At 62.6% G+C, this 24,044-nt stretch overlaps 1 protein-coding gene across 3 annotated transcripts in view; it reads left to right on the top strand.

Annotated features, from left to right (window-relative positions):
• Window positions 1-20,615, top strand: part of INF2 (inverted formin 2) — a 29,737-nt gene extending 9,122 nt beyond the window's left edge. Inside the window, exons 2-23 of one of the 3 annotated variants that reach the window (XM_032180470.2) lie at window positions 2,709-3,108; window positions 4,459-4,574; window positions 4,649-4,808; window positions 5,270-5,303; window positions 7,691-7,832; window positions 8,567-8,708; window positions 8,910-9,665; window positions 10,093-10,244; window positions 10,329-10,390; window positions 10,939-11,041; window positions 11,278-11,363; window positions 11,747-11,847; window positions 12,736-12,806; window positions 12,880-12,987; window positions 13,441-13,511; window positions 14,247-14,367; window positions 14,641-14,805; window positions 15,020-15,122; window positions 15,267-15,428; window positions 15,993-16,646; window positions 17,074-17,130; window positions 20,492-20,615. In XM_032180470.2, the coding sequence (XP_032036361.1) occupies window positions 2,718-3,108; window positions 4,459-4,574; window positions 4,649-4,808; window positions 5,270-5,303; window positions 7,691-7,832; window positions 8,567-8,708; window positions 8,910-9,665; window positions 10,093-10,244; window positions 10,329-10,390; window positions 10,939-11,041; window positions 11,278-11,363; window positions 11,747-11,847; window positions 12,736-12,806; window positions 12,880-12,987; window positions 13,441-13,511; window positions 14,247-14,367; window positions 14,641-14,805; window positions 15,020-15,122; window positions 15,267-15,428; window positions 15,993-16,646; window positions 17,074-17,129 (3,756 nt within the window). In that variant the 5' untranslated portion in view covers window positions 2,709-2,717 and the 3' untranslated portion in view covers window position 17,130; window positions 20,492-20,615. Of the gene's footprint in view, window positions 1-2,708; window positions 3,109-4,458; window positions 4,575-4,648; window positions 4,809-5,269; window positions 5,304-7,690; window positions 7,833-8,566; window positions 8,709-8,909; window positions 9,666-10,092; window positions 10,245-10,328; window positions 10,391-10,938; window positions 11,042-11,277; window positions 11,364-11,746; window positions 11,848-12,735; window positions 12,807-12,879; window positions 12,988-13,440; window positions 13,512-14,246; window positions 14,368-14,640; window positions 14,806-15,019; window positions 15,123-15,266; window positions 15,429-15,992; window positions 16,647-17,073; window positions 17,131-19,247; window positions 19,334-20,491 lie in introns of those variants that run through there. The other 2 variants (XM_058429463.1, XM_032180472.2) reach the window with 2 other exon arrangements.
• The last annotated feature ends 3,429 nt before the right edge of the window (window positions 20,616-24,044 follow it).

Raw genomic sequence — 24,044 nt, 5'->3', positions numbered from 1 at the left:
TTCAGCCTCATGCTGAAAAGCAGTTGGAACATTCCCCAGTGTAGAGCCTGACCGGGGGGCCTGGATGAGATCGGGCAGCCTTGGCGGCATCACAGAAGGAGGAAAGCAGCTCTGGCCTCAGCCTCCGGGTCCTCAGCTGGAGCCCTGTCTATGCCGGGTCGCAGCCCAGCAAGGCCCTGCTACACTCACTGCCCCCAGACAGCACCCGGTGGGGCACGGCCAACTGGGGCAGCTCACACACAGAGCTGGGCACCCAGGCACGGGGGTATAGGAACCTGATGGGCAGGAGGACCAGTTTCCTCCCACCGTGGTTCCACCCCACTGACCAAGGGGGCTCCTCTTGACTAGGGTCTTTCAGGGGCTTGCACAGGGCAAGGAGCGCTGGGCAGTGCCAAGAGGGGCAGTACTCAGGTCAGGGAGCACCTTCTGTGTCCAGGGACACCCTGGGGCCTGGGGCACGGTGGCTCTCGGCGGCACTGCTTGTCTCTAAAAGGTCAGGATTTTTTGCATGGAGGGACCCCTGGGGCTCTTGGCTGGAGAGGACACTCTGGATGCCAGGGGCCGGGCCTGGGAGAGTTCATAACTCCGTCCACTCAGCCTATGCCAAGGGGATAGGGACTCCGGCCAATGGAGGCGGGGGAGGAAAGGAGGGTCAGTTCTGGGGCCTCTAGGCAGCAACAGCCAAGGTGGGTGGGAATATATGCAGAGGCCCAGCTGCCTGGCTCTTCATGGTGGTGGGAGCAACCCCTACTGCCACCAGGAGGGGCACTGGGGACCTGAGGCTGCCTGGGAGGGACCCAGGTGGCTCTGGCAGCTCAGCGGTCAGCAGCGATGAGAAGCCAGGAGAGCATGAGGAGCAGCTCAGGGCAGGGCCCAGAGTGGGTGGGCAGAGGCGGCCGGAAGGTCCTGCGCATCTGGGTGAGTGGACGGCCACTGGATGACCAAGAGGGCCGGGCCTGGGAGGGTGGCTTAAAACCACAGTGGGCCGGGGGCTCCAGGCTCTCCATTCTACAGTGCCCAGACCAGGAACCCCTGCAGGGTGGAGGGGCATCCCAAGGACAGCCTCTCAGTATGCTCCTGGCAGCCTGCTGCTGGAGGTGCGGAGGAGGAAACTGAGGCCCAGGCAGGATGAGTGACTGGGCCCAGGTCTGCTGGTGTGGGCCTGAGCTGGGGACATGCAGATCAGAGCTCTGGCTTACACCTGTCAGGCTGCCTCCTGGAAGGAGCCCACTGGCCCCCCGGGGCAGTTGGACAGGCGGAGGCCTGAGGGGCAGTTCGGGGAGTAGGGGCTGGACTGCCGGAAACACCAGGCTTGGTCGTGGGCCAGGCCGGGGAGTGGGCCTGAGACCTCAAGGGCAGGTGCTCCAGGATGCTCTCCCAAGGCAAGGGGGGAGGAATGGGCCTCCAATGGTGAGGACAGCAGTGGGGCTGGGGCCAGAGCCACCTGGGGAGGCAGGCGCTTGGGTGCTCGACCCCGCTCAGCTCCTGTGACCCCAAATGCCCCTCGGCCTGGGGTCCCCTGACTTACCAGGTTGGGCAGCACTTGAAGCAAAGCCATGTGGGACCTCCAGTCACAGCCCAGCCATGCCCAGGTGTGGGACTGTGGGCACAGACCCAGCTTCTCTGGGACCCAGCCGCCTCCAGTTCCCCACCTGTTGCGGGAAGTATAAAGTGCCTGCCTTGGAGGTGGTGGGAAGCCGAGGGCCAGGGTGGAGAGTGCTGGGCCAGGGTGGAGGCTCAGAGCGTGTCCCTGCCAGGCCCGGCCCCCGAGCTCCCTCCCTGAGGCTCCACGCTGCCGTTCTCAGATGCTAAATATAAGATCTGAGCCATGCATGGTTGTAGGAGGGCCTGGGATGCCCCTGACCTTTGAGGCCGGTTCCCAGGGTCTGTGGTTGGGGATAGCGGCTGGGGGGATGTGGTGGCGTGGAGCCGATGTCAGAGGTGCAACCCGCCTGTGCTGCTGTTCTGTTTTGGGGAAAGGCACGTGTTGGGGCTCTTCTGGGCTGGGCCTCTTACCCGGGTCTTCCCAGGGCTGGAGTCAGACCTGTTGCGACTGAGTCCTGGTAAAACCCTGAGTGCCAAGGGTCTCCGTCTTCCTGTTGGTCTGAGCCCCCCACCCACATGCAGATGGGCAGACTGAGGCCCAGGGGAGACCAGGAGCCGCCCCTTCTCCCCAACCACGCTCCTGACGCTGTGGACAGCCCAGGCATGCCTGAGGTTTGGAATCTCCCTGTCCATATTGTCCATGGGGCGGGGGAAGTGCCCTGGGGTGAGATAAGGGAGCCTCAGATGTGCCGTTTTGTTGCATCATTACCGTGGGTAATGTTCCAGCCAGTGGAGCCTCCCGCTCCCCCAAGTCCTCCCCAAGCTCATCCGGTCCCGTCAGTCTGCAGGGACCGTGCTGGCCTCGCGGTGCAGGTTTCTGAGCCGGCTTGTCCCCTCCCAGCCCTGAGCCTCGGGGTCCTCATGCGCGCGGTGGGGCCCTTCCCGCCTGCCGCCTCGGTTGCTGAAATTCGGTCAGGGATGGGTACAGGGAAGCCTAAGATGTAGTGGGGGACACAGTGCTACCCCTAACCCTCTGCATGGCACGCGAGCAGGAATTGCAGCAGAGAAACTGAGACTGAGGGAAGGGGCCCCGCCTGCACTGGTGGCCAGGAGGACAGCCCCCATCCCCTCCCCGCTGACGGCTCCCTGCCCTCTGCCCGCAGCTCGGCAAGATGTCGGTGAAGGAGGGCGCACAGCGCAAGTGGGCAGCGCTGAAGGAGAAGCTGGGGCCACAGGATTCGGACCCCACGGAGGCCAACCTGGAGAGCGCGGACCCTGAGCTGTGCATCCGGCTGCTCCAGATGCCCTCTGTGGTCAACTACTCCGGCCTGCGCAAGCGCCTGGAGGGCAGCGACGGCGGCTGGATGGTGCAGTTCCTGGAGCAGAGCGGCCTGGACCTGCTGCTCGAGGCGCTGGCGCGGCTGTCGGGCCGCGGCGTCGCTCGCATCTCGGACGCCCTGCTGCAGCTCACCTGCGTCAGCTGCGTGCGCGCCGTCATGAACTCGCGGCAGGGCATCGAGTACATCCTCAGCAACCAGGGCTACGTGCGCCAGCTCTCCCAGGGTGAGCCGCAGTGCGGGAGGGCCGCCCAGGCGGACGCTAGGGATCTGGTATGAGGCTTCAGGCCCTAAAGACCCGGGGAGGCCTGGGGACCCACGAGGAGGAAGCGCAGCCAGACAGGCAAGGAGGGCTTCCTGGAGGAGGACTGGCTTCCTGGGCTCAGGAAAAACATCCACATTCACTCCGAGTCTGAGGCTTCCAGGTCACCCCAGTCCCCGCACTGCTGCACCAGCGGTCCCCCTGTGCCCCTCTCTGTTGTGTGGCTCTGCCCCACCCTGCCTCCCCGTCCTGTGCTGGCTCCCACCCTCTGCCTCTGTCCACACCTCGGCGGCAGGAGTCACCTGAGTCAGAGATGCGAATCCACCCGAGTGGCTCCCTACATACACCTGCCTGGCTCCAAGCCCTTCAGCCTCAGCCCAGACAGAGCCCTTCAGGTCTGGCCCACACCTACCGATGGTGTCACCCTCCACCTCCCAGCGCCTTCCCCAGCGCCTCCCTCCCCACCCTGTCCCCTACTCCAGCACCCAGGGGACTCATCCCCGGCAGGCAGGCAGGCAGGCCCCTGGTCTCTGCCTCTGTTCGTGTTTTCTGCCTTTGCGTCCTCCAAGGTCCTGCGCTAAGCCTTTAAGCCCCAGCTCACTTTTCCCTCCTCCAGGAAGTCTCCCCAGGCTGTGCCCAAAGTTAGTCCCGGCCCCTTGAGAGAAACCCTTGCTGTGCCACTCCATGGCTGCTGCCAGGTCCCACTGATGCTTGAGGATGAGCTAGGGTGGGCAGTGATGGGCGGGGTGGACCCATGGGGGCGGCAGGTACCTGTGCGGGCAAGCAAGCCAGAGGCGCCTTGTTTCTGTCGGACCCAGGGGACAAAGGCGGGTGTAGGGGCCAGCCACTCTCAGCCTGTCTCCCCAGCCTGGGCCTGCCAGGGCCCCTCTATGGAGTCTTTTGTGAATTGTTCTCAGCAGGGTCAGATGAGAGACACCCCCAGAACTTTCACAGCTCCAGGGATGGGGTGGGAGGCAGGGGTTCATAAGAATGAGGTTGTGTCTGCCATAAACACAGTAAGTGCTGCATTGGGAGAAAACCTGGGCCCAGAGCCAGTGATAGGATGGGGCAGCTGCCTCCAAGCCCTTCCCTGCAGGGTCTGGCCTGTGGTCCAGGAGCAGAGCTGGGACACCGAGGAGCGGGCAGCTCGTTGGGTCCCAGCCCTTTGTTCAGCACTGCTGTGGGCCACAGACAAGTGCCCGGCACCCCCTGGCGTCTGCCTGCCAGGCCCAGAGCCCCAGCCCTGAGCCCAGCTGCACAGGCATGGGAAGCGGTGCATTGACCCTGCTGGACCTGCCCACTCCACCCTGGCAGCCCTGGACACATCCAACGTGATGGTGAAGAAGCAAGTGTTTGAGCTACTGGCCGCCCTGTGCATCTACTCTCCCGAGGGCCACGCACTGACCCTGGACGCCCTGGACCACTACAAGGTGGGTGGCAGGGCCCGGACCTGGGCACATGGGGCTCCCTGCCTGGGTGTGCCCTGACTCCGCCCTCCCCGCAGACGGTGTGCAGCCAGCAGTACCGCTTCAGCATTGTCATGAACGAGCTCTCCGGCAGTGACAACGTGCCCTACGTGGTCACCCTGCTCAGCGTGATCAACGCCGTCATCCTGGGCCCCGAGGACCTGCGCGCACGCACCCAGCTGCGGAACGAGTTTATCGGTAAGCACCCGCCCCAGGCTGCATGCCCGCTCCTGCCCGCCTCTTGGCCAGCACATCCCATGCTGCATCCACCTGGGGAGGTGGGAGCGCCACAAAACCTGCCCCTGACCCAGGGGCCCAGAGGAAGGCACCATCTCAGGCCTGCCACCACCTGCCCCTTCAATGGACACAGGCCTCAGAACGCCTGGGGGTCAACCCTGGACCGTTCTCAGTTATGAGGCTGGCCAGGCAGTGGAGCGGGCCAGGGGGCCTGAGACCTCATTCCAGCCCTGCCTGTTCTGGCAGTGAACCCTGAGTAAGCATCACTGCGTGTCCAGCACGATGTCTCCCCTCTGGAGCCTCAGGTCTCTGGTGTCCCATGAGTGCAGCAGAGCAGGGCCAGGTGCTCTGGGTGGCAGAAGTGAAATGGGGAAGGTGGGGAGTGACCTCCAAACCCTCTGACCCTGTCCGTCCCTTCCCAGGGCTGCAGCTGCTGGATGTCCTGGCTCGCCTGCGGTGAGTCCCCACTGTAGCGGTCCTGCCGGCTGCCCCTCCTGCTCCCAAGGCCAGGCCCACCTGCCCTTTGGATCCCACCTCACCTAAGCAGCACCTCCAGATGGCAGGGAGGTGGCTCCCCCAGAGTAACCCCAAGGGGTCCAGCCAGCAGCCAGGTCTCAGGCTAGAATCCAGCTCACTGTCCCTGGCAGCTGCCCATAGAAACTAGGGTGGCAGCAGCCATAGAAAGGACAGAATGAGCTCATATCCTTTGCACACCGTGGATGGAGCTGGAGGCCGTGACCCTAAGTGAACCAACCCAGAAACAGAAAATGAAATGCCAATAAGAGGGAACTACAGGGTGGTTCACGTGGACGCAAGATGGAGACAAGGACACGGGCTCCAGGGCAAGAGTTGAAAAACTACCTACAGGGTACAGTGTTCGTCACTACTTGGTGTCAGACCCACTAGAACAAGGGTCCCCAACCCCCAGGCTGTGGACCGGTACATGGCCTATTGGAACCAGGCCATGCGGCAGGAAGTGAGCAGTGGGCGGGCATTCCTGCCTGAGCTCCACCTCATGTCAGATCAGCACTGCATTAGATTCTCACTGTGCACGCACGCGAGGGATCCAGGCCGCGTGCTCCTCGTGACAATCTAATGCCTGATGATCGGGGGTGTAACAGTTTTATCCCTAAACCATTCCCGTCACCCTGGTCTGTGGAAAAATTATCTTCCACAAAACCAGTCCCTGGTGCCAAAAAGGCTGGGGACCGCTGCCCTAGAAGGCCAATCGCCTATGTTACACAGTGTACCATGTGGCAAACACACACATGTACCCACTGAGTCTAAAATAAAAATTTTTTTTAAAAAGGCCGGGCGCGGTGGCTCACGCTTGTAATCCCAGCACTTTGGGAGGCCGAGGCGGGCGGATCACGAGGTCAGGAGATCGAGACCACAGTGAAACCCCATCTCTACTAAAAAAATATAAAAAATTAGCCGGGCGTGGTGGCGGGCGCCTGTAGTCCCAGCTACTCGGAGAGGCTGAGGCAGGAGAATGGCGTGAACCCGGGAGGCGGAGCTTGTAGTGAGCCGAGATTGCGCCACTGCACTCCAGCCTGGGTGACAGAGCAAGACTCCATCTCAAAAAAATAAAAAAAAATAAAAAAAATAAAAAGAAACTAGGGTTGCCAGGTACTGTGTGGGACATGCAGTTCATTCAGGTTTCAGATACACAACAGACAATATTTTAGTGTAAGTATATCCCAGATGTTGCATGGGATATACTTATGCCAAAAGTTATTCGTTGTTTGTCTGAAATTCAAATTGAACAGGTACTCTGTAGTTTCATTTGCTAAATCTTGCAGCCCTGCTGGGAACCCACATAGCTGAGAAGCTCTATCCCAGGCCTCAGTCAGAACTGTACTCAGGGGAGTGTCCCCACACCCAGGGACATCAGCTTGGAGGAGCCCAGGGCTAGAATGCCTGGTGTCGAAATGGCCTCAGGGGCCGGGCGCAGTGGCTCACACCTGTAATCCCGGCACTTTGGGAGGCCAAGATGGGCAGATCACCTGAGGTCAGGAGTTCGAGACCAGCTTGGCCAACATGGTGAAACCCCATCTCTACTAAAAGTACAAAAATTAGCCAGCCGTGGTGGCATGTGCCTGCAATCCCAACTACTCAGGAGGCTGAGGCAGGACAATCACTGGATCCCAGGAGGTAGAAGTTGCAGTGAGCCGAGATCGTACCACTGCACTCCAGCATGGGTGACAGAGCAAGACTCTATCTCAAAAAAAAAAAAAAGAAATGGCCTCAGGCAAAGTTTGCTCACATGAGTGCCTGTGCCCGGCCAGTGTGGGCTGAAGGGGGCTGGCCCTGCCTGCAGAGGGCTCTGCTCATTGACCAGACTGAGAAGACTGGCAAGTCCTAGGCCCAGTGAACACTAAGGTTCCTCCTGCTCAGGCCAGAGCCCCGCCCCTCCCGTATCCATGCAGCCCTGTGGAGCCACGTCAGGTGTGGTCTTCACTGTGGTCACGCCGCGCCCAGAGGGCCTTCCCTCCCCCAAGGTTAGGGCCTGGTTCTATTGTGTGCCACCTCCCCAGGCCTTGGTGCACGTTACTCGATGGGAGTGGGAACACTCGCCCTTCCCCTTCCCCAGGGGCATGCGGATGCCTGGTGAGCTGGGGGCAGCCTGGCAGGGCGCAAGGCACTGACCTGGGAGCTGCCACTCTTAGGTCGCCATCCCTGGCTGTGTGGGTCACATGTCAGCCACAGCGGGCCACGGCCTGGCTCAGAGTCCCAGGTGGGCTGAGCGGGGCTGGTACACTGGCGCCGACCCGGGCTGCCCCGCTTGCGTGTTGGCGGTGGCAGCAGCAGCAGGCTTAGCCCACCTGGCCCCTCCTGCACAGAGACCTGGAGGACGCCGACCTGCTGATCCAGCTGGAGGCCTTCGAGGAGGCTAAGGCCGAGGACGAGGAGGAGCTGCTGCGAGTCTCTGGCGGGGTCGACATGAGCAGCCACCAGGAGGTCTTTGCCTCCCTGTTCCACAAGGTGGGCCGGGGGGTGGAGGGCGGAGGGCAGCCCTCCAGGGCAGTCTGTGGCCCTGAGGTCCAGAGGCTGGGCCTGGAACGGTCCTCCCTGCCCTGGTCAGACCCTGCTGTGACCTGGGCCATGGTGCCAGCTTTGGGGTGAGACTCCAGGGAGCGGCAAGGGGCCAGGGGTTGGAAAGGGAGCTGGCGCCTAGAGCGGGCAGCCTGGGGGCCGGGCTGGGCCCTGGGGGCAAAGCCAGGGCCACAGGACCCAGAAGGACGGGGGTCCAAAGACCTCTGCGGCCCACAGCTGGCTGTACTGTCCTGGGCCCCAGCTGCCCAGTCCCCATCAGGTGGGCTTCAGAGGCCTCAGGGCCTGGTGAGGGGCGAAGAGGCTGAATTCTCATCAAGCTCAGGCCCTCCCCTCATTCCCTGAACCTGGAAGCTCTCATCTGGGGGCAGTTGTGTCCCCAGGTGGCATCTGGCAACATCTGAAGACATTTTTGGCTGCCACGGCTGGGCAGGGGGTGCTATTGGCATTGAGTAGGTAGAGACCAGGGGTTCTGTTTAACATCCCATAATGCACAGGACAGTTCCACATGTCACCAGTACCACAGTTGCTGAGACTCTCATCTCTAGGGATCCATGGGAATAGAGGGGATGATGGGACTGGATGCCCTGGCAGACAGGCCAATGGTCCTTAGTCCACCAGGGAGGGGCCGGCTGCTGACCTGCACCCCACACTCGCCCGTCCAGGTGAGCTGCTCCCCGGTGTCTGCCCAGCTCCTGTCGGTGCTGCAGGGCCTCCTGCACCTGGAGCCCACCCTCCGCTCCAGCCAGCTGCTCTGGGAGGCCCTGGAGAGCCTCGTGAACCGGGCCGTGCTCCTGGCCAGCGATGGTGAGGGGGCGGGACAGGGGCGTAGGCACAGCCTGGTGGGTAGACACTGGGGTCTTAGACCACGGGGGAGGGAGCCTGTCCTTGGCCCCAACCCATCCTCTGCCCGGGGGAGGTGGCCGCTTTTTCCTGCCTCCTCCTCAAGCCCCCATCCCTCCCTCCCCCACTCCCTTCTCCCTTGACCCTGGACATCCGCTACTGCAGCCCAAGAGTGCACCCTGGAGGAAGTGGTTGAGCGACTCCTGTCTGTCAAGGGGCGACCCAGACCGAGCCCCCTGGTCAAGGCCCATAAAAGCGTCCAGGCCAACCTAGACCAGAGCCAGAGGGGCAGCTCCCCGCAAAACACTACAACCCCCAAGCCCAGCGTGAAGGGCCAGCAGCCAGCAGCAGCTGCTGCCTGCGAGCCCGTGGACCACGCCCAGAGTGAGAGCATCCTGAAAGTTTCGCAGCCCAGAGCCACGGAGCAGCAGGAGTCCATCCCGCTCCCACCCCCACCCCCACCCCCACCCCTGCTCCCTGTTTCCAGTGCCGAGCCCCCTCCCCCTCCCCCACCACCCCCCCTGCCCAGTGTGGGGGCTAAGGCCCTCCCAATAGCACCCCCACCCCCACCCATGCCAGGTCTGGGGGCCATGGCCCCCCCAGCACCTCCTCTGCCACCACCCCTGCCAGGATCCTGTGAGTTCCTGCCCCCACCACCTCCACCACTCCCGGGCATGAGATGCCCGCCCCCGCCCCCACCCCCGCTGCCTGGTATGGGCTGCGGCCCTCCTCCACCCCCACCTCCACTACTGCCCTGCACCTGCAGCCCCCCCGCGGCGGGAGGCATGGAGGAGGTCATCGTGGCCCAGGTGGACCACGGCTTGGGCTCAGCATGGGTCCCCAGCCATCGGCGGGTGAACCCACCCACACTGCGCATGAAGAAGCTGAACTGGCAGAAGTTGCCATCCAACGTGGCACGTGGTGAGTGTCCCCAGACCCCCAAGGGAAGCTTCCCCTAGGACATGCGCTGGTCTCTGCTGGGGAGAGGGGCAGGTGGCACATGGAACTTGTGTGCACGTCCTGCCCGTGCGTGGCCGGGGCAGCCTGGCCCTTGCTGTGGGCTCTGCGCCTGTGGTTGAGGTAGGGACGGGGGAGGAGCAGGGCGGGGGCTACCTCTGAGGACCCCCATCCACATGCCCCCGTGAGCCAGTATGTCTGGGGTGCCATGGTGCCCTGGGGTCCGGCTATAAGTGCTCAGGTAGGGAGGTAGGGTGCCTGCTGTATGCTGGACCTGCTGGGCCCCAGGCAGGGCATCCTTTAGACCCTCTGGGAGGCTCCAGCCCCTGCCTGCTGGATCGCCAGGCCCCGGGGCTGCGAGAGCCTCACTGGCCCTGTCCCCACCTGACAGAGCACAACTCTATGTGGGCGTCCCTGAGCAGCCCTGACGCCGAGGCTGTGGAGCCCGACTTCTCCAGCATCGAGCGGCTATTCTCCTTCCCTGCAGCCAAGCCCAAGGAGCCCACCACAGCGGCCACCCGGGCCAGGAAGGAGCCCAAGGAGGTGGGGACGGGGGAGGGACTCAGACGGGGGCCGCCTTCCAGGCCACCCTGCGGTACCAGCCTGTTGGGTGGGGGGGGTTTCTAGATCACTTTCCTCGATGCCAAGAAGAGCCTGAACCTCAACATCTTCCTGAAGCAATTTAAGTGGTGAGTAACGGAGGTGGCCCCCATCCCAGGCCACGGAGCCTCGCCTCCACCTGAGCCTCCTGACTTGGGCCCAGCAGTGCCCTCTGCAGGCCACCATGGGAAGTGCACACTGCATCCCCTAGGCAGGCTTGTGGGCGAGTAATAGCGCCGCGCTGCCCCAGCTAGGGACTGTCCAGGCTCCCAGGGAGAGAGCGCTGGGACCTCCCCCCACAAGGCCATAGACAAGTAGTGGCTAAACCAGTGGGCCCTGACTCTCAGCCCCCGAGTCCCTTCCTGGGGCGGGTGTCCAGCACTGGCCGAGGGAGCTGGCTGCACCTGACCCATCCTGCATCTCCTGAACAGGGCCCATGGAGGGTAGCGAGGGTGGGAGTCAGCCTGGGTCCCCTTCACCGCGTGACCGTGGGCAACAACTCGACCGCTCTGTGTCCCACCTGCCCTGGCCACCCCATGACTACGTGGGGAGACCCTGCCAGGCGGGGTCCCAAAGAGGCTGGGTGGGGGTGACTCATGATTCACTCACCCCCTGCCGGGTCCTCTCCCTGCTCCAGCTCCAACGAGGAGGTCGCTGCCATGATCCGGGCCGGGGATACCACCAAGTTTGATGTGGAGGTTCTCAAACAACTCCTTAAGCTCCTTCCCGAGAAGCATGAGGTGAGAGGACCACCCCTACACCCCGCCCCCGGTGAGTGCCACCAACCAAGGGAGAGGCTGTCCCGGGGGCTCCCAGCAGGGAGACAGAGAAGGGAGGCATCCCAGTCCCACCTCTGCCCTGAACCGTGAGCCACAGGGAGCCATGATGGGCACTGGAGGGGCTGGGCCGGGCGGGCAGTCCAGGAGGGCGGGAAGCTGGCGTGGGGGGATCCCACACACCGTTCTCCTCCTGGCAGATTGAAAACCTGCGGGCATTCACAGAGGAGCGAGCCAAGCTGGCCAGCGCCGACCATTTCTACCTCCTCCTGCTGGCCATTCCCTGGTGAGCACGGCCGCCCTCAGGCCCCAGGGCCTGGGCCCCAGGTGGGAGGAGAGCAGGAATAGGGAGCAGGGCCCAGCCAGGGAGGAGAAGGGGCTGTGCCGATGGCTGCCCCGGGCTCCAGGAGCAGCGTTGCAGTGGTCGGGCTTCTAAACATCACTCGAGCCCCACCCCCAGTCCTTCCCCTCAAAGTGTGGGGCGCGAGGCCCCTGGAGGAACTGGATCCCGCTTCTGCGCAGGCCCAGGAGGGTGCCTGTTGGATGGGGCAGGTAGTGGAAACCCCCTCCCTTTGCCCACCACCCAAGTCAGAGCCCTGTGCTGAGTGCCCCTCTGGCAGGGACAGGTGGGGGGTGCAGGCCACTGATGCCTGTCTGTGCCATCCCCAGCTACCAGCTGCGAATCGAGTGCATGCTGCTGTGTGAGGGCGCGGCCGCCGTGCTGGACATGGTGCGGCCCAAGGCCCAGCTGGTGCTGGCTGCCTGCGAAAGTGAGTGGGGCCAAGCGGGACACGTGTGCAGGAGGGACAGGCCTCCGAACCCGGGCCGGAGGGCTGCTCGGGGCACCTGCTACTGCCAGTATCGTAATGGCTGCTAAGAGCACCCAAGGGTGCCAGCCTTCACCACCACTCTGGAAACCACCCTGCTGCCACCACCTCGGTGCACACACCTGCTGGACAGACACACACATGCCCACCGCCACTCAGGCATGTGCACACACAAGCACACCGCCACTCTTAGGCATGTGCACACACAAGCACACTGCCACTCTCAGACACGTGCACACGCAAGCACACCACTACTCTCAGGCACGCGTGCACACACAAGCACACCGCCACTCGGGCACGTGCACACACACAAGCACACCCCCACTCAGGCACGCGCACACACAAGCACACCGCCACTCGGGCACGCGCACACACAATCAGGCATGTGCACACAAGCACACCGCCACTCGGGTATGTGCACACACAGAAGCCCACAAGCACACACATGCACACAGGACACATAGACACACGTACATGCCCCCCCCACACACACACCCTCACATACATATACAGACACAAGTGCACACACGCAGGCACCATCTCTGAAAGGGGAATCCATGGAGACCTGCCACAGCCACTGGGAAGGGAGAGGGACAGGTACGGACCAGTGAGGCACAGCTCACGTGTGTCAGGCACACTGTAGGTGTCCACTCCCATTGGTGGAGGGTTTGCAGCCCCCAGGCCCTGTCCTGTGACCATTCCAGTGCTGGGCTGAGCCTGGGGAGGAGCCAGGGAGTGCAGGGGCACTGGCAAGCAGGACCACACCCCACCGCCAGGGCATCTGGGGCCTCTGAACCAAGAGCCCCTCTCCAGCCCTGGCTGCCCCTGCAGGCCTGCTCACCAGCCGCCAGCTGCCCATCTTCTGCCAGCTGATCCTGAGAATTGGGAACTTCCTCAACTACGTAAGTCAGGGGCAGCTCCCCATCCCACCTGGCCTGCCGGGGGCTGGCGAGACTCACTCCCTGCCCCTCCCAGGGCAGCCACACTGGTGACGCTGACGGCTTCAAGATCAGTACATTGCTGAAGCTCACGGAGACCAAGTCCCAGCAGAACCGCGTGACGCTGCTGCACCATGTGCTGGAGGTGGGCCGTGGCGACGGGCACCAGCGGGGGCACGATGGGAGGGCTTCAAGTCCCCCCAGACCTGCGGTGTAGAGGCGTAGAGGCCATACCCCCCTGTGCCCACCACTCAGGCCGCCGGTCTCCCTGTCTCAGGACCCCGTCTAGAGCCAGCAGCCTCAGTCAGAGCCATGCCCCCACCCCTCCCAGCACCCCTTCCTTCCTGCAGCACTGGCTCCCCTGCACGAGCCTCGTCCCTGCCCAGGATACCCGTCCCTGGTCTGGGGGACAGTCCCTAGGAAAAGCAGAAACATCACAAAGTCATAGCCAGGCCCAAGGGAAAGAGTTGAGGGTCTGGAGTGCTGGGGTTTTTCTGGACCTTAATTGCTAAGGGTTAGAGCTGGGGGAGTAGGAACGGGGCATCCCCAGGTGGACAGTGTGGCCGCAGTGGATCTCACTGGACGTGTCCCATTGCAGGAAGCGGAAAAGAGCCACCCCGACCTCCTGCAGCTGCCCCGGGACCTGGAGCAGCCCTCGAAAGCGGCAGGGTAGGCAGCTCCTGCCAGCCTACCCACCTCAGCCAGGCGGGGGCCTGACTTCTGTCCCCAGCCAGTGAGGTGGCTGCCCTCCAGGGCCGGGTCTCACAACCGCAGCGCAACCCCGGCGCCGCGGAGCCCTGCCCAACAGAACACTTTCCTTTTGGGACAGGACCGGGTCTGCCGTGGCCCATCCCCTTCTGACTTAAGCGAGGAAACAGGCCTAGAGAGGGCAAGGGCTGGCCAGGGCAAGGTCACACCATGAGCAGGTCTAATACAGCCCCTTCACAAGGTGAACCTTCACGACAGCCGTGAGCAGGCTCGGGCCCCCCTCATCGTATGGATGAGGAAACGGAGGTCCAGGAAAGCAGTGTCACCTCCTGGGTCACACAACCCAGGCAGGAGGGCAGCCTGGGCCACCCCACTACACAGTCCGGGCCCCTAGCACAGGGTCCTTCCCAGGCTCCACCTGCCCTGGAAGGTTCTCTGGCTCAGGAGCTGCTCAGCCTTGGGGAGAACTAGGCAAGCAGGACAGGCTGACCGTTAGGGTCCCCGCGCAGACACTCACAGGGGGCTGAGGGTCGGCTGGAACAGGCACTCAACCCCAACACTGCACGTGCAGCCTCAGAGTACAGCCTGCGGGGAGCACAGTGGGGCGCCGGGGGTTGTGCAGAGGAGGGGCTCCCCTGTCCCAGTGAGGCTGACGTCAGCTGTTGCTGTCTCTGCCCGGCCCTCCTCACCTTCCAGGATCAACCTGGAGATCATCCGCTCAGAGACCAGCTCCAACCTGAAGAAGCTTCTGGAGACCGAGCGGAAGGTGTCCGCCTCCGTGGCCGAGGTCCAGGAGCAGTACACTGAGCGCCTCCAGGCAAGTGGGCGCCTGGGCCTGGGGCTGGCAGGAGAGGCTGCCCTGATAGAGCGAGCCGGGCGGGTGGCTGTGCTGTCTCCTGGCTCCAGGGTGGATCCTGGGGGCCGAGTTTCCCCAGGTGTGCATGGTCAGGGTACAGGCCCCTGCTCCTTCTCAGAGACCACGTCCTCAGGGCCTGTCCCTGTGGCCGCCACCCTCCCGCAACTCAGGGCCTCACCCCAGGTGGGGCCCGCGCCGGGCTGTCACAGGACTGTCACGTGCCCTTGCCCCCAGGCCAGCATCTCGGCCTTCCGGGCACTGGACGAGCTGTTCGAGGCCATCGAGCAGAAGCAGCGGGAGCTGGCCGACTACCTGTGTGAGGACGCCCAGCAGCTGTCCCTGGAGGACACGTTCAGCACCATGAAGGCTTTCCGGGACCTCTTCCTCCGCGCCCTGAAGGTGGGGGCAGCCGGCAGGGCACAGCCTGTCTGGCTAGAGTGGGGTCCCGAGGCCCCTGGCCTTCCTCCAGGAGGACGGGCCGAGGCACCTTTCGTCTGGCCGACACAGCCATGTGGGCCCTGCGCTGCTGTGGCTCAGGGAGGGGGACGCCCAGGCCCACAGAGCCCCTGAGGGATGCCACGCTGGGGTGACGGGGCCACATCTGCCAGTGCAGGAGAACAAGGAGCGGAAGGAGCAGACGGCGAAGGCGGAGAGGAGGAAGCAGCAGCTGGCGGAGGAGGAGGCGCGGCGGCCTCGGGGAGAGGACGGGAAGCCTGGTGAGGCTGGGCCGGCTGGGCAGGGCGAGGGGGGGCGGGCGGCTCCGGGATCCTTGTCTGTGCTGCAGCCTCCCCACCACCCCCAGCCCTCTAGGTGGGCTCCAGGGTCCCTGTGCCGCTCTCTGAGTGCCCCGCGCTCCTCAGCCAGGAAGGGGCCCGGGAAGCAGGAGGAGGTGTGTGTCATCGATGCTCTGCTGGCCGACATCAGGAAGGGCTTCCAGCTGCGGAAGACGGCCCGGGGCCGAGGGGACACCGAAGGAGGCAGCAAGGCAGCCTCCATGGATCCCCCAAGAGCCACAGAGCCTGGTAAGACCCTCTCCCACTGCCTCCTCATGGTCCCCTTGCCACTGTCCCTACCCTGTGCCTCCAGGAAGTCCTCCTGACTTCACTGGAAAGCCCTCTCCTCTCCCTGGGCCACCCTGGAGGCCCCTAAGACTGGGGACAGCTGAGGGGACAGGTGGTGGCCGCTCAGCCCTCATCCCTCATCCCTCCCTCCACTCACTCCAGCTCCTCCACTTTCACAACAGGCCCTGCCGTTAGTGCTGAAGCAGCGGTCCAGCTGCTGGGCTCCAGAGAGATGAGGCCAGGCCCACTGACAGATGCCCCTGGGCTCAAGAGGGTGCTAGAGGTGGCAGGAAAGGCAGGCGGCAAGGCCCTGGTGGGAGGACCCCATTCCTGGGGTGGCTGCCTCAGGGTGCTGGGAATGGCGTGGCCCAGTGTCCCCCACCCTGCCACAGTGTAGACAGACCAAGGATGCTGAGGCCGAGTCCTGCTCTGAGACATAAGAGGAGGCTTCCTGGGGAGGAGGCTGTGCTTGGGCTGGCTCTGGGGCAGGGTGCCTGGCCTTCACTGGTGTGTCCCTCCATCCAGTGGCCACCAGTAACCCTGCAGGAGACCCCGTGGGCAGCACACGCTCTCCCGCCTCTGAGCCCGGCCTTGATGCTACAACAGCCAGCGAGTCCCGGGGCTGGGACCTTGTAGACGCCGTGACCCCCGACCCTCAGCCCACCCTGGAGCAGTCGGAGGAGGGTGGTCCCCGGCCCCTGGAGAGACGTTCTTCCTGGTATGTGGATGCCAGCGATGTCCTAACCACTGAGGATCCCCAGTGCCCCCAGCCCTTGGAGGGGGCCTGGCCGGTGACTCTGGGAGATGCTCAGGACCTGAAGCCCCTCAAGTTCTCCAGCAACCAGCCCCCTGCAGCTGGAAGTTCAAGGCAAGATGCCAAGGATCGCACGTCCTTGCTGGGCGTCCTCCAGGCCGAGGCCGACAGCACGAGCGAGGGGCTGGAGGACGCCGTCCACAGCCGTGGTGCCAGACCCCCTGCAGCAGGCCCGGGTGGGGATGAGGACGAGGATGAGGAGGACACGGCCCCAGAGTCCGCACTGGACACATCCCTGGACAAGTCCTTCTCCGAGGATGCGGTGACCGACTCCTCGGGGTCGGGCACACTCCCCAGGGCCCGGGGCCGGGCCTCAAAGGGGACCGGCAAGCGAAGGAAGAAGCGTCCCTCCAGGAGCCAGGAAGGTAACTCAGGGAGGGGCCCCGGGCACCGTCCCACGCCAGGGCACTGGCTCCCAGCCGGTCCCTCCCCTTCTCCATTGAGCACTGCACGTTCCAGCGGCACCTAGGAGAGGTGACTTGGGTGTGGCGCGGGAGAGGAGGCGTTAGCGCACCCACCGCAGGGCAGCTTTGTGGGCTGCTGCGGTCCGTGCAACTGTTCCTCCAACCTGCTAATTCCCACCTTCATGCCACCTCCTTTAGGGAGTAGGGGGTGGACACCGGGCACCAGGTCCCAGGCAAGTGGCTGCCATGTGGCTTAGTGGCCAAAGAACCGGGCAGCCCTCAGAGGGTGTTGGCATGGCTGTCCCGGGCCCCCCAGCCCCACCCGCTCCAAGTCAGGGTCGCTCCTGTGTGATAAGCCGTTGAGTACATTTCTTTTATTTGAAAGCAGAGGTTCCCCCTGATTCTGATGATAATAAAACAAAGAAATTGTGTGTGATCCAGTAAGGTATGTACGCAGCCGGCGCTCCATGGGGGCTAACAGCAGCTGCAGGGCAGTGGGGCTGGAGCTTGCTGCCCACACCCCTCCGGGACACTAATCTGGCTTCTCTCCAGCCCGCGTGGTGTGTCAGTGTGGCCTTGCCTCTTCCGCAGCCCTGGTGTTGGGTTCCCCCCGCCCCGTCCCCTCCCTCTCCGCAGGTTACCTGCTCAACTGGTGCCTCCCGCAGGCAAGACGCAACCTCAGTGCTGGCTCCGGGCATGCGGGCCTCGAGAGGGCAGGTGGCAGGGCCAGCCGGGCTCCCTTAGCGAGCAAGATCGGGGCCCCGGGCGTGGGCGGGACCTCCTGGCTGGCAGGACAGGCTGAGGTTGCTTCTGTCTGGTGTCCTGGCCCTAACTGCAGTTTCAGTAACCCTGTGGCTTTCCTGCTGTGTCTGTCGGTGGAGGGATAGCTTCACTCTGAGTGTGTCAATGGCGTGGGGCGTCCTAGGGCGTGTCCCCAGGAAGTCTGTGAGGAGACAGGGACAGTTGCAAGGGCAGATGCTGCCAGGGACCAGCACACTGCAACCCCCCTCCTGTTGGACAGTGTCCTCCCACCCCGAGGCCATGGGTGGGTCTGTGGAGATGCAGATTACCCCCAGCACACCGCATCTTCTGGGGGGCCCCCAGCCAAAGGTCAGTCAGCCAGGTCCGTCCGCAGGGCTGGAGAGGCCGATGCATCCAGCTAGACAGACCAGCCTGCACTGGGTGGAGGAGGGGCTAGAGCAGAGAACCAGAAGGTCCAGCCCGGCCGATCGTGAGCTCTGTGAGCCCAGGTCGTGGCGTCTTCCAGCACCTCCAGCCTTGCTCAGAGCCAGCCCAGTGTCCGTGCATCGCAGATATGCTGACCGCTGGGCCTGGGGCTTAGGCTCAAGGTGCACATGTGAGGTCTGCTGGTGCCCGTCAGAGGCAAGAGCGGTCGTGAGCCCGGAGAAGCTTCTCCGGACAGTTTGTCCTCGCTGTTGGGGCACGGCCTTCACCCTGGGTTCCAGCTCTTGCTTCCAGGGTCATCGTCCAAGTGTGGCTCTCTGGTGTGAAGCGCCCACGTGTACTTTTTAGAAAGGTGCTGGCATCTCCCTTAGAGGCTGGAACTTGGACTTGCTGGCCCTGAGTGTGAGGAACAGTGGAGCATGCAGGCCTGAGGCGGGCGGCCACACCTGACAATGGTCCAGTGAAAGATAGACGTGCCCAGTGCCAGCTCCACGCTCCACCTGGTTCCCTCCTGAACCTGCTACACGTGCTTAGCCTCCACCCGCCCCAGCTCCTGCCACGCAGGCGGCTGAGAGCAAGAGGAAGGAATCCTCCTCTTCTCTCCCCAACTTTTTATTTTTTATTTTTTTCAAGACGGAATCTCACTCTGTTGCCCAGGCTGGAGTGCAGTGGTGCAATCTCAGCTCACGGCAACCTCCACCTTCCAGGTTCAAGTGATTCTCCTGCCTTAGCCTTCTGAGTAGCTGGGACCACAGGCACGCACCACCACGCCTGGCTAACTTTTTGTATTTTTAGCAGAGACGGGGTTTCACCATGTTGGCCAGGCTGGTCTCAAACTCCTGACTTCAGGTGATCCACCTGCCTCGGCCTCCCAAAGTGCTGGGATTACAGGCATGAGCCACCGTGTCCAGCCCCCACCTTTTTATTTAGAAAATCTTCAACACCACAGGAAATTGCATAGAGATCAGAATGAACAACATCTTCTTCCCGAAACTACAACCATTTGCCAAAAATAACAAAATTGTGATCATTTTGCTACGTTGCCCCTCCTCCAACTGACCCATTTGAGAGTTTCTTATAAACGTCATGGCACTGGAGCCCTAAACTCGCCCACAGACACCTGATAGCACAGCCGTCCTCCCCAGTACCCACCCCCAGGCAGGGTGCGCTGCTGTCCTCCCATTCCCCCCCGGGCAGGGTACACTGCGGGACACTTCACGTCCAGGTGCTTCTAATATTTGGTCCCAGTGTGGATGTGTCACTTGTCCCAGTAATTCCTTTTCTAGTTGTTGCTTTGTTGTTTTTGCAAACTAAGATTGTATCCAGAGTCACACGCTGTGTTTGGTTGTCATATCGCTTCAGTCTCTTTTGTTCTAGAACATTCCTGCCCCTTTTTGTCTTGTATGACATTGACATTCTGGAAGATAACTTCACTTTGGGTTTGCCTGATTGCACCCCCCCAAGTACGTCCAGGTTGAGTTTTGGGGCAGGAGTTCTACCCCAAGGGACACCATGTCCTCCCCAGCTGGGTGGGGACGTTCGTGGCAGCAGCGCTGACCACGGCTGCGGGAGTGGTTTCTGAACCTCCACTGCACCAACACCACGCTGTCTGGTTAATAAGCACCGGTGGTGACCTGTGGAACAAACCGCTGCAGCGCGGTTCTGTGTTCGCTGCCCCTCCTCCGAGCGTTCCCCTCTCCCCTCCCTTTTTCCATCACGTGAGTTTTGAATGTGCAGTAATCCTTCACTGCCACTGCCGTGCATTTGATGGGGACCAGCACGGGCCCTTGCCCCACAGCCCCTGAGCACTTCCCATCTTTGGCACAAGCCCATGTTCCTAGCTCACCCCAGACTTGCTGATCCCCCCCATCCCTGCCCAGGCCTTGGTCTTGGCCACTTCTCCAGGTTCCCTGAGTGGGGAATGGTGCTAAGATCTCCTTCTGAGTGATTGTTTTGGACAATTTTTGTTTTCTTGCTGTCTCTTTAGAGTGGTTCTCAAACCCTGCCTGGGCTATCCCACTGGGGAGCTAGGATACCACCTGGCACTGTGGTGGCCGTGGGAGTGGCACTCAGACAAGGGCCATCGAGGGCCCCTGGACCAGAAAGCGAAGAGGGCATTGGGGGCAGGAGCCCTGTGGGGCCATGTGTGGGGGCCATCTGGGTGGCGGGAGCTGTTGGGGCGGGGCTGAGCGCCCTCAGCAGCCCACTGGAGAAAGCGCTGCTGGGGTCTTCGTGTGGGGCCCAGGGCTCAATGTGGAAGCGATGAGGGCTGCAGGTGGTGGCAATGGGGATTAATGAGTAAGGACAGAGTGCAGCCTGGGTCTCAGACATGGGGTGGGGGACAGGCCACAGAGACTCCCCATCTCAGCAGAGAGGAGACAGGCTCAGGCTGCCACGCCTTGCCAAAACCCAGCCTGGCCAGGCCATCCCGGCACCTTCCACCTAGATAAGTTGTGCTGCTCCAGAGAAAGATCCTGGGGTCAGAGTGGACCTCAGATGCATGGCACAACCTGCTGGACAGTGGTGATGAGGGGTTCAAGGACCTGGGGACCTAGAAGCAGGCACCTGGTATTATACCCAGCAAAACTGCTCCTAATGTCATTTTTTCTCTCTCCTTACAGGCCTCAGGCCCAGGCCCAAGGCCAAGTGAGACAGCCCAGGCCACAGGACATGCTGCCATTCTGCCAAGAGAGGCTCTTCTGGGGGCCAGGCTGGGACTGGGCCCCGGAAACCAAAACTCCGTGCCTTACCCAGCCGGGGCCCTCCTGGAGCCTTCTTGGGGTGTTGTGGCTGGGACCCCGACAGGCACCAGTGCCCTGCCAGGCCTGGTGTCCTCCTGGACCGCCTGCACGTGCCAGCCTCCCACCTGCTTCCTAAAGGCAACCCTGGCCCACACCCGCATGCGCCCAGGCAGCCTGCCAAGGGCCAGTCGGGGGGTGCTTTGTCCTGCCAGTGTCCACCACAGCTCTGCCTGCCATTCAGCCCAGCAGGGTTTAATCAAAACGCAATGCTTTGCAAGTCTTTACTGCTTGGAGGTGGCTGAGTTGGGGGCCCTGGGCAAGGGTAAGCCGGCAGGCAGTGCCATGGCAGGCCAGGGTCCCCTCCCTTGGGGTCCGGCCCCCGTTCCAGCATGTCCAGCCCCTGAAGTTGGAGTGGGGGGCGGTCTGCCTTTGCTGCCACTGCCAGGCCTCTGCCCTGCAGCTGAAACTTGGCCATCACATCAACAGAAAACCCCTCCCAGTGCCAGCTGCCCAGCGTGGGCGGGCCCTGGGGACAATACAGGTCCACCTGAGGGGCTGCAGGGTGACACCCAGCAGCCGCTGCCGCCTCACTGCCCACCCAGCGAGGGCAGCCTGCCCGAGCCTGCCCCCTGCCAGGTGTGTGCCCTGAGGCTGGCGGCTGGATGCGTGGCCAATAAAAAGCAGACCTAGCCCGGTGTGCGACTGTTGTGTTCAGAGGCTGTGGGAGTGGACGGTGGACGTGGGCTCCCACAAATGTGGTGAGCACTGGACAGGCCCCGTGTGAACACTCACTGTTGAGGGGCCCCCCGGGCCCCGTGTGAACAGTCACTGTTGAGGGCCCCTGGGCCCCGTGTGTACACTCACTGTTGAGGGGCCCCCGGGCCCCGCGTGAACACTCACCGTTGAGGGGCCCCCGGGCCCCGCGTGAACACTCACCGTTGAGGGGCCCCCAGGCCCCGCGTGAACACTCACCGTTGAGGGGTCCCCGGGCCCCGGGTGAACACTCACTGTTGAGGGGCCCCCCGGGCCCCGTGTGAACACTCACTGTTGAGGAGTCCCCCGGGCCCCGTGTGAACACACTGTTGAGGGGCCCCCGGGCCCCGTGTGAACACTCACTGTTGAGGGGCCCCCAGGCCCTGTGTGAACACTCACTGTTGAGGGGCCCCCAGTCCCCCAGGCCAGGGGCTGTCCCTGGAGCCCTCAGGAGGCAGTAAGAAACATCTAGAAGAGGGCACAGCGGTTCACAGTGGTGAGATAGGTGCAGCTCTACAGGGGCGTAATTTACAAACCACCAGACTCGCTGGTTATATGTGTGCTGTGGTGGCGTTTGCTTTCCAGCAGATCAAGATTGTGCGATGATCCATTTTGAGAATCTCTCCGTCACCCCAAGAAGTCCTCTCGCACCCATCAGTCCGACCCCTTCCCCATGCTCCTCCCCAGCCCTGGTAGCCATTCACCTGTATTCCGGACGCTCCAAATGTCGTCATGCATGTCTCCTGGCTTCCTTCGGCTGTTTTCAGGCGCCATCCTCGCTGCAGGCTGTATCAGGACTTCATTCCATTTCATGGCTGAAGCACATTCCATTGCATGCATGGACCACATCTGGCTTGTCTGCTCTTCTGTCCGTGGACATCTGGGTTGCTTCCAGTTTGGGGCTTCTGTGAATCCTGCTGCTGTGGACATTTGCATAGTCCTCGTGTGGATGCAAGTTTTCGTTTCTCTGGGGTAGATTCCTAGCGGAGGAACAACTGGGCAACATGCTAAGTTTATGTTTAACTTTTTAAGTAACTGCCAAACTGTTTTCCAAAGCAGCTGCACCATTTTTCATTCCCATCTGTGCTATTGTTTTTAAGTTAAATAGCTCAACGCCTCCCCCTCCCCACCCCCTACAGATCTGCCAGTAAAACTGGACTATGGAGTATTGGGTGGGGTCACCTACAAAGTCACCTGCAGCAAGTGAGGCCATCGCCCCTCCTGACTGGAGAGGTGGGACTGGGGACCCTGTGACAGGAGGAGCTGCCTTTCCTGGAGCCTGGTTTTTCTTTTTCCTCTGTGCTCCATGAGAAGTCAGTTTAGTGGGCTACAGCCAGCAAAGGAACCAAAACGGACAGGAGCTCTGGGGGCGCCTTGCATGGCAAGGCTCTGTGGCTGCAAGCGTGTACACAGGCGGCTGTGGGTGTCTGTGTGTCCTGGGCCACTGTGTACGATGGTCCCTCTGGGAGGTGTGGCCCCCAAAGAGTGGAACCCACAGGTGGACACGCCCATGCACCCTCGTTCTTGCCCAAGGTCACACTTCGAGACAGCAGGGCCCAGATGAATGGCCCCAAGCTCGGTGGCTCCTGTGCTGCCCACCACCTGGGGACAGGCCCACTGTGGGGGGTATGGGGTGGGGGTGTTCTAATTCGGGCTGGGCCGTGTGACTGGCAGGGGCCCCAGCTGTTGGGCCTGGGCAGGGCTGTTTTTAGAAAAGCCCCAACTCCCTGCCCCCACCCGGGCCCGTGGCTATTTATAGTCCGGGTCTGGAGAAGTCAGTGAGTCACTAGCGTTCACCTCTGCAGGGTCAGTCCAATCCCCCTTAGTGAGGTGGTCTAGCATGTCCCCCAGTCCCCCAAGCCTCTTTCTGACATCTGCTGGCCCAGAGCCCCAGGGGTCCCCAGGAAGGGCTCAGAGCTGGTGGTCCCCACCAGGCCTTGGAAGCACCCCCTTGTCTGATGGGACTTTGTGGTTCCTGGTGGGCATTTAACATTGTCAGTTTCTCTCATCTGGAAACAAACCTCCCGTGACCCTCTTGGCTTCTCCTGCTGCAGTGCGCCTCTTCCCTACCTGCACAGCTATCCGCTGTGCCCCAAATTCCCTCCTTGACACCCCCAGACCCACTGCCCCACCCTCAGGTGCAGCCGCTTCTCAGCAGGCTCCAGGTTCTGCCAAATCTCGGAGCCCTGCAACCCTGCTCCAGCCCCTTCCCAAGCTGGGGGCGGTGGTCTGCTCACCCCCCACCAACTGTCGCCCCCAAGGTGGCACTAGGAAGTTCATACACGAAGACTGCTTTTCCACGGAGGCCCCACTGACTGCTTGGAACCCACGCAGCGGCATTTTCCCCGTGAGGATGCTGAGGGAGAGGAAGTGTCAATGTGCCCGGTGGAAGGAGAGGGGACTGGGGACATGGGTGCAGGGGGCAGGGGGCCAGGCTTCGAACAGCCCCTCTCCCTCAGGCTGGGACAGGGTCAGGCGCCTGGAGAGGAGGGGTGGGGAGGCTGCAGGCAGGGGTGGGCAGCGGTGTCCTTGGCTGCACCTGAATCACTAACTCAGTGTGAGCGACCTTTGCTGTGACGGGCCCAAGCTCCACTCCTTCCTCATAGGGAGTGTCCCATCTCCATGGACTCCCTGTCACTAGCCTTGGAGTTGCCCTGAGCCCAAGGAGCCTCGTGGCAAC

This window comes from Hylobates moloch, unplaced genomic scaffold (assembly GCF_009828535.3).
Source record: "Hylobates moloch isolate HMO894 unplaced genomic scaffold, HMol_V3 SCAFFOLD_16, whole genome shotgun sequence".
Taxonomy (NCBI): Eukaryota; Metazoa; Chordata; class Mammalia; order Primates; family Hylobatidae; genus Hylobates; species Hylobates moloch.
The sequence above is the reverse complement of the archived record's forward strand: the minus strand, read 5'-3'. Positions and strand labels throughout refer to the sequence as shown.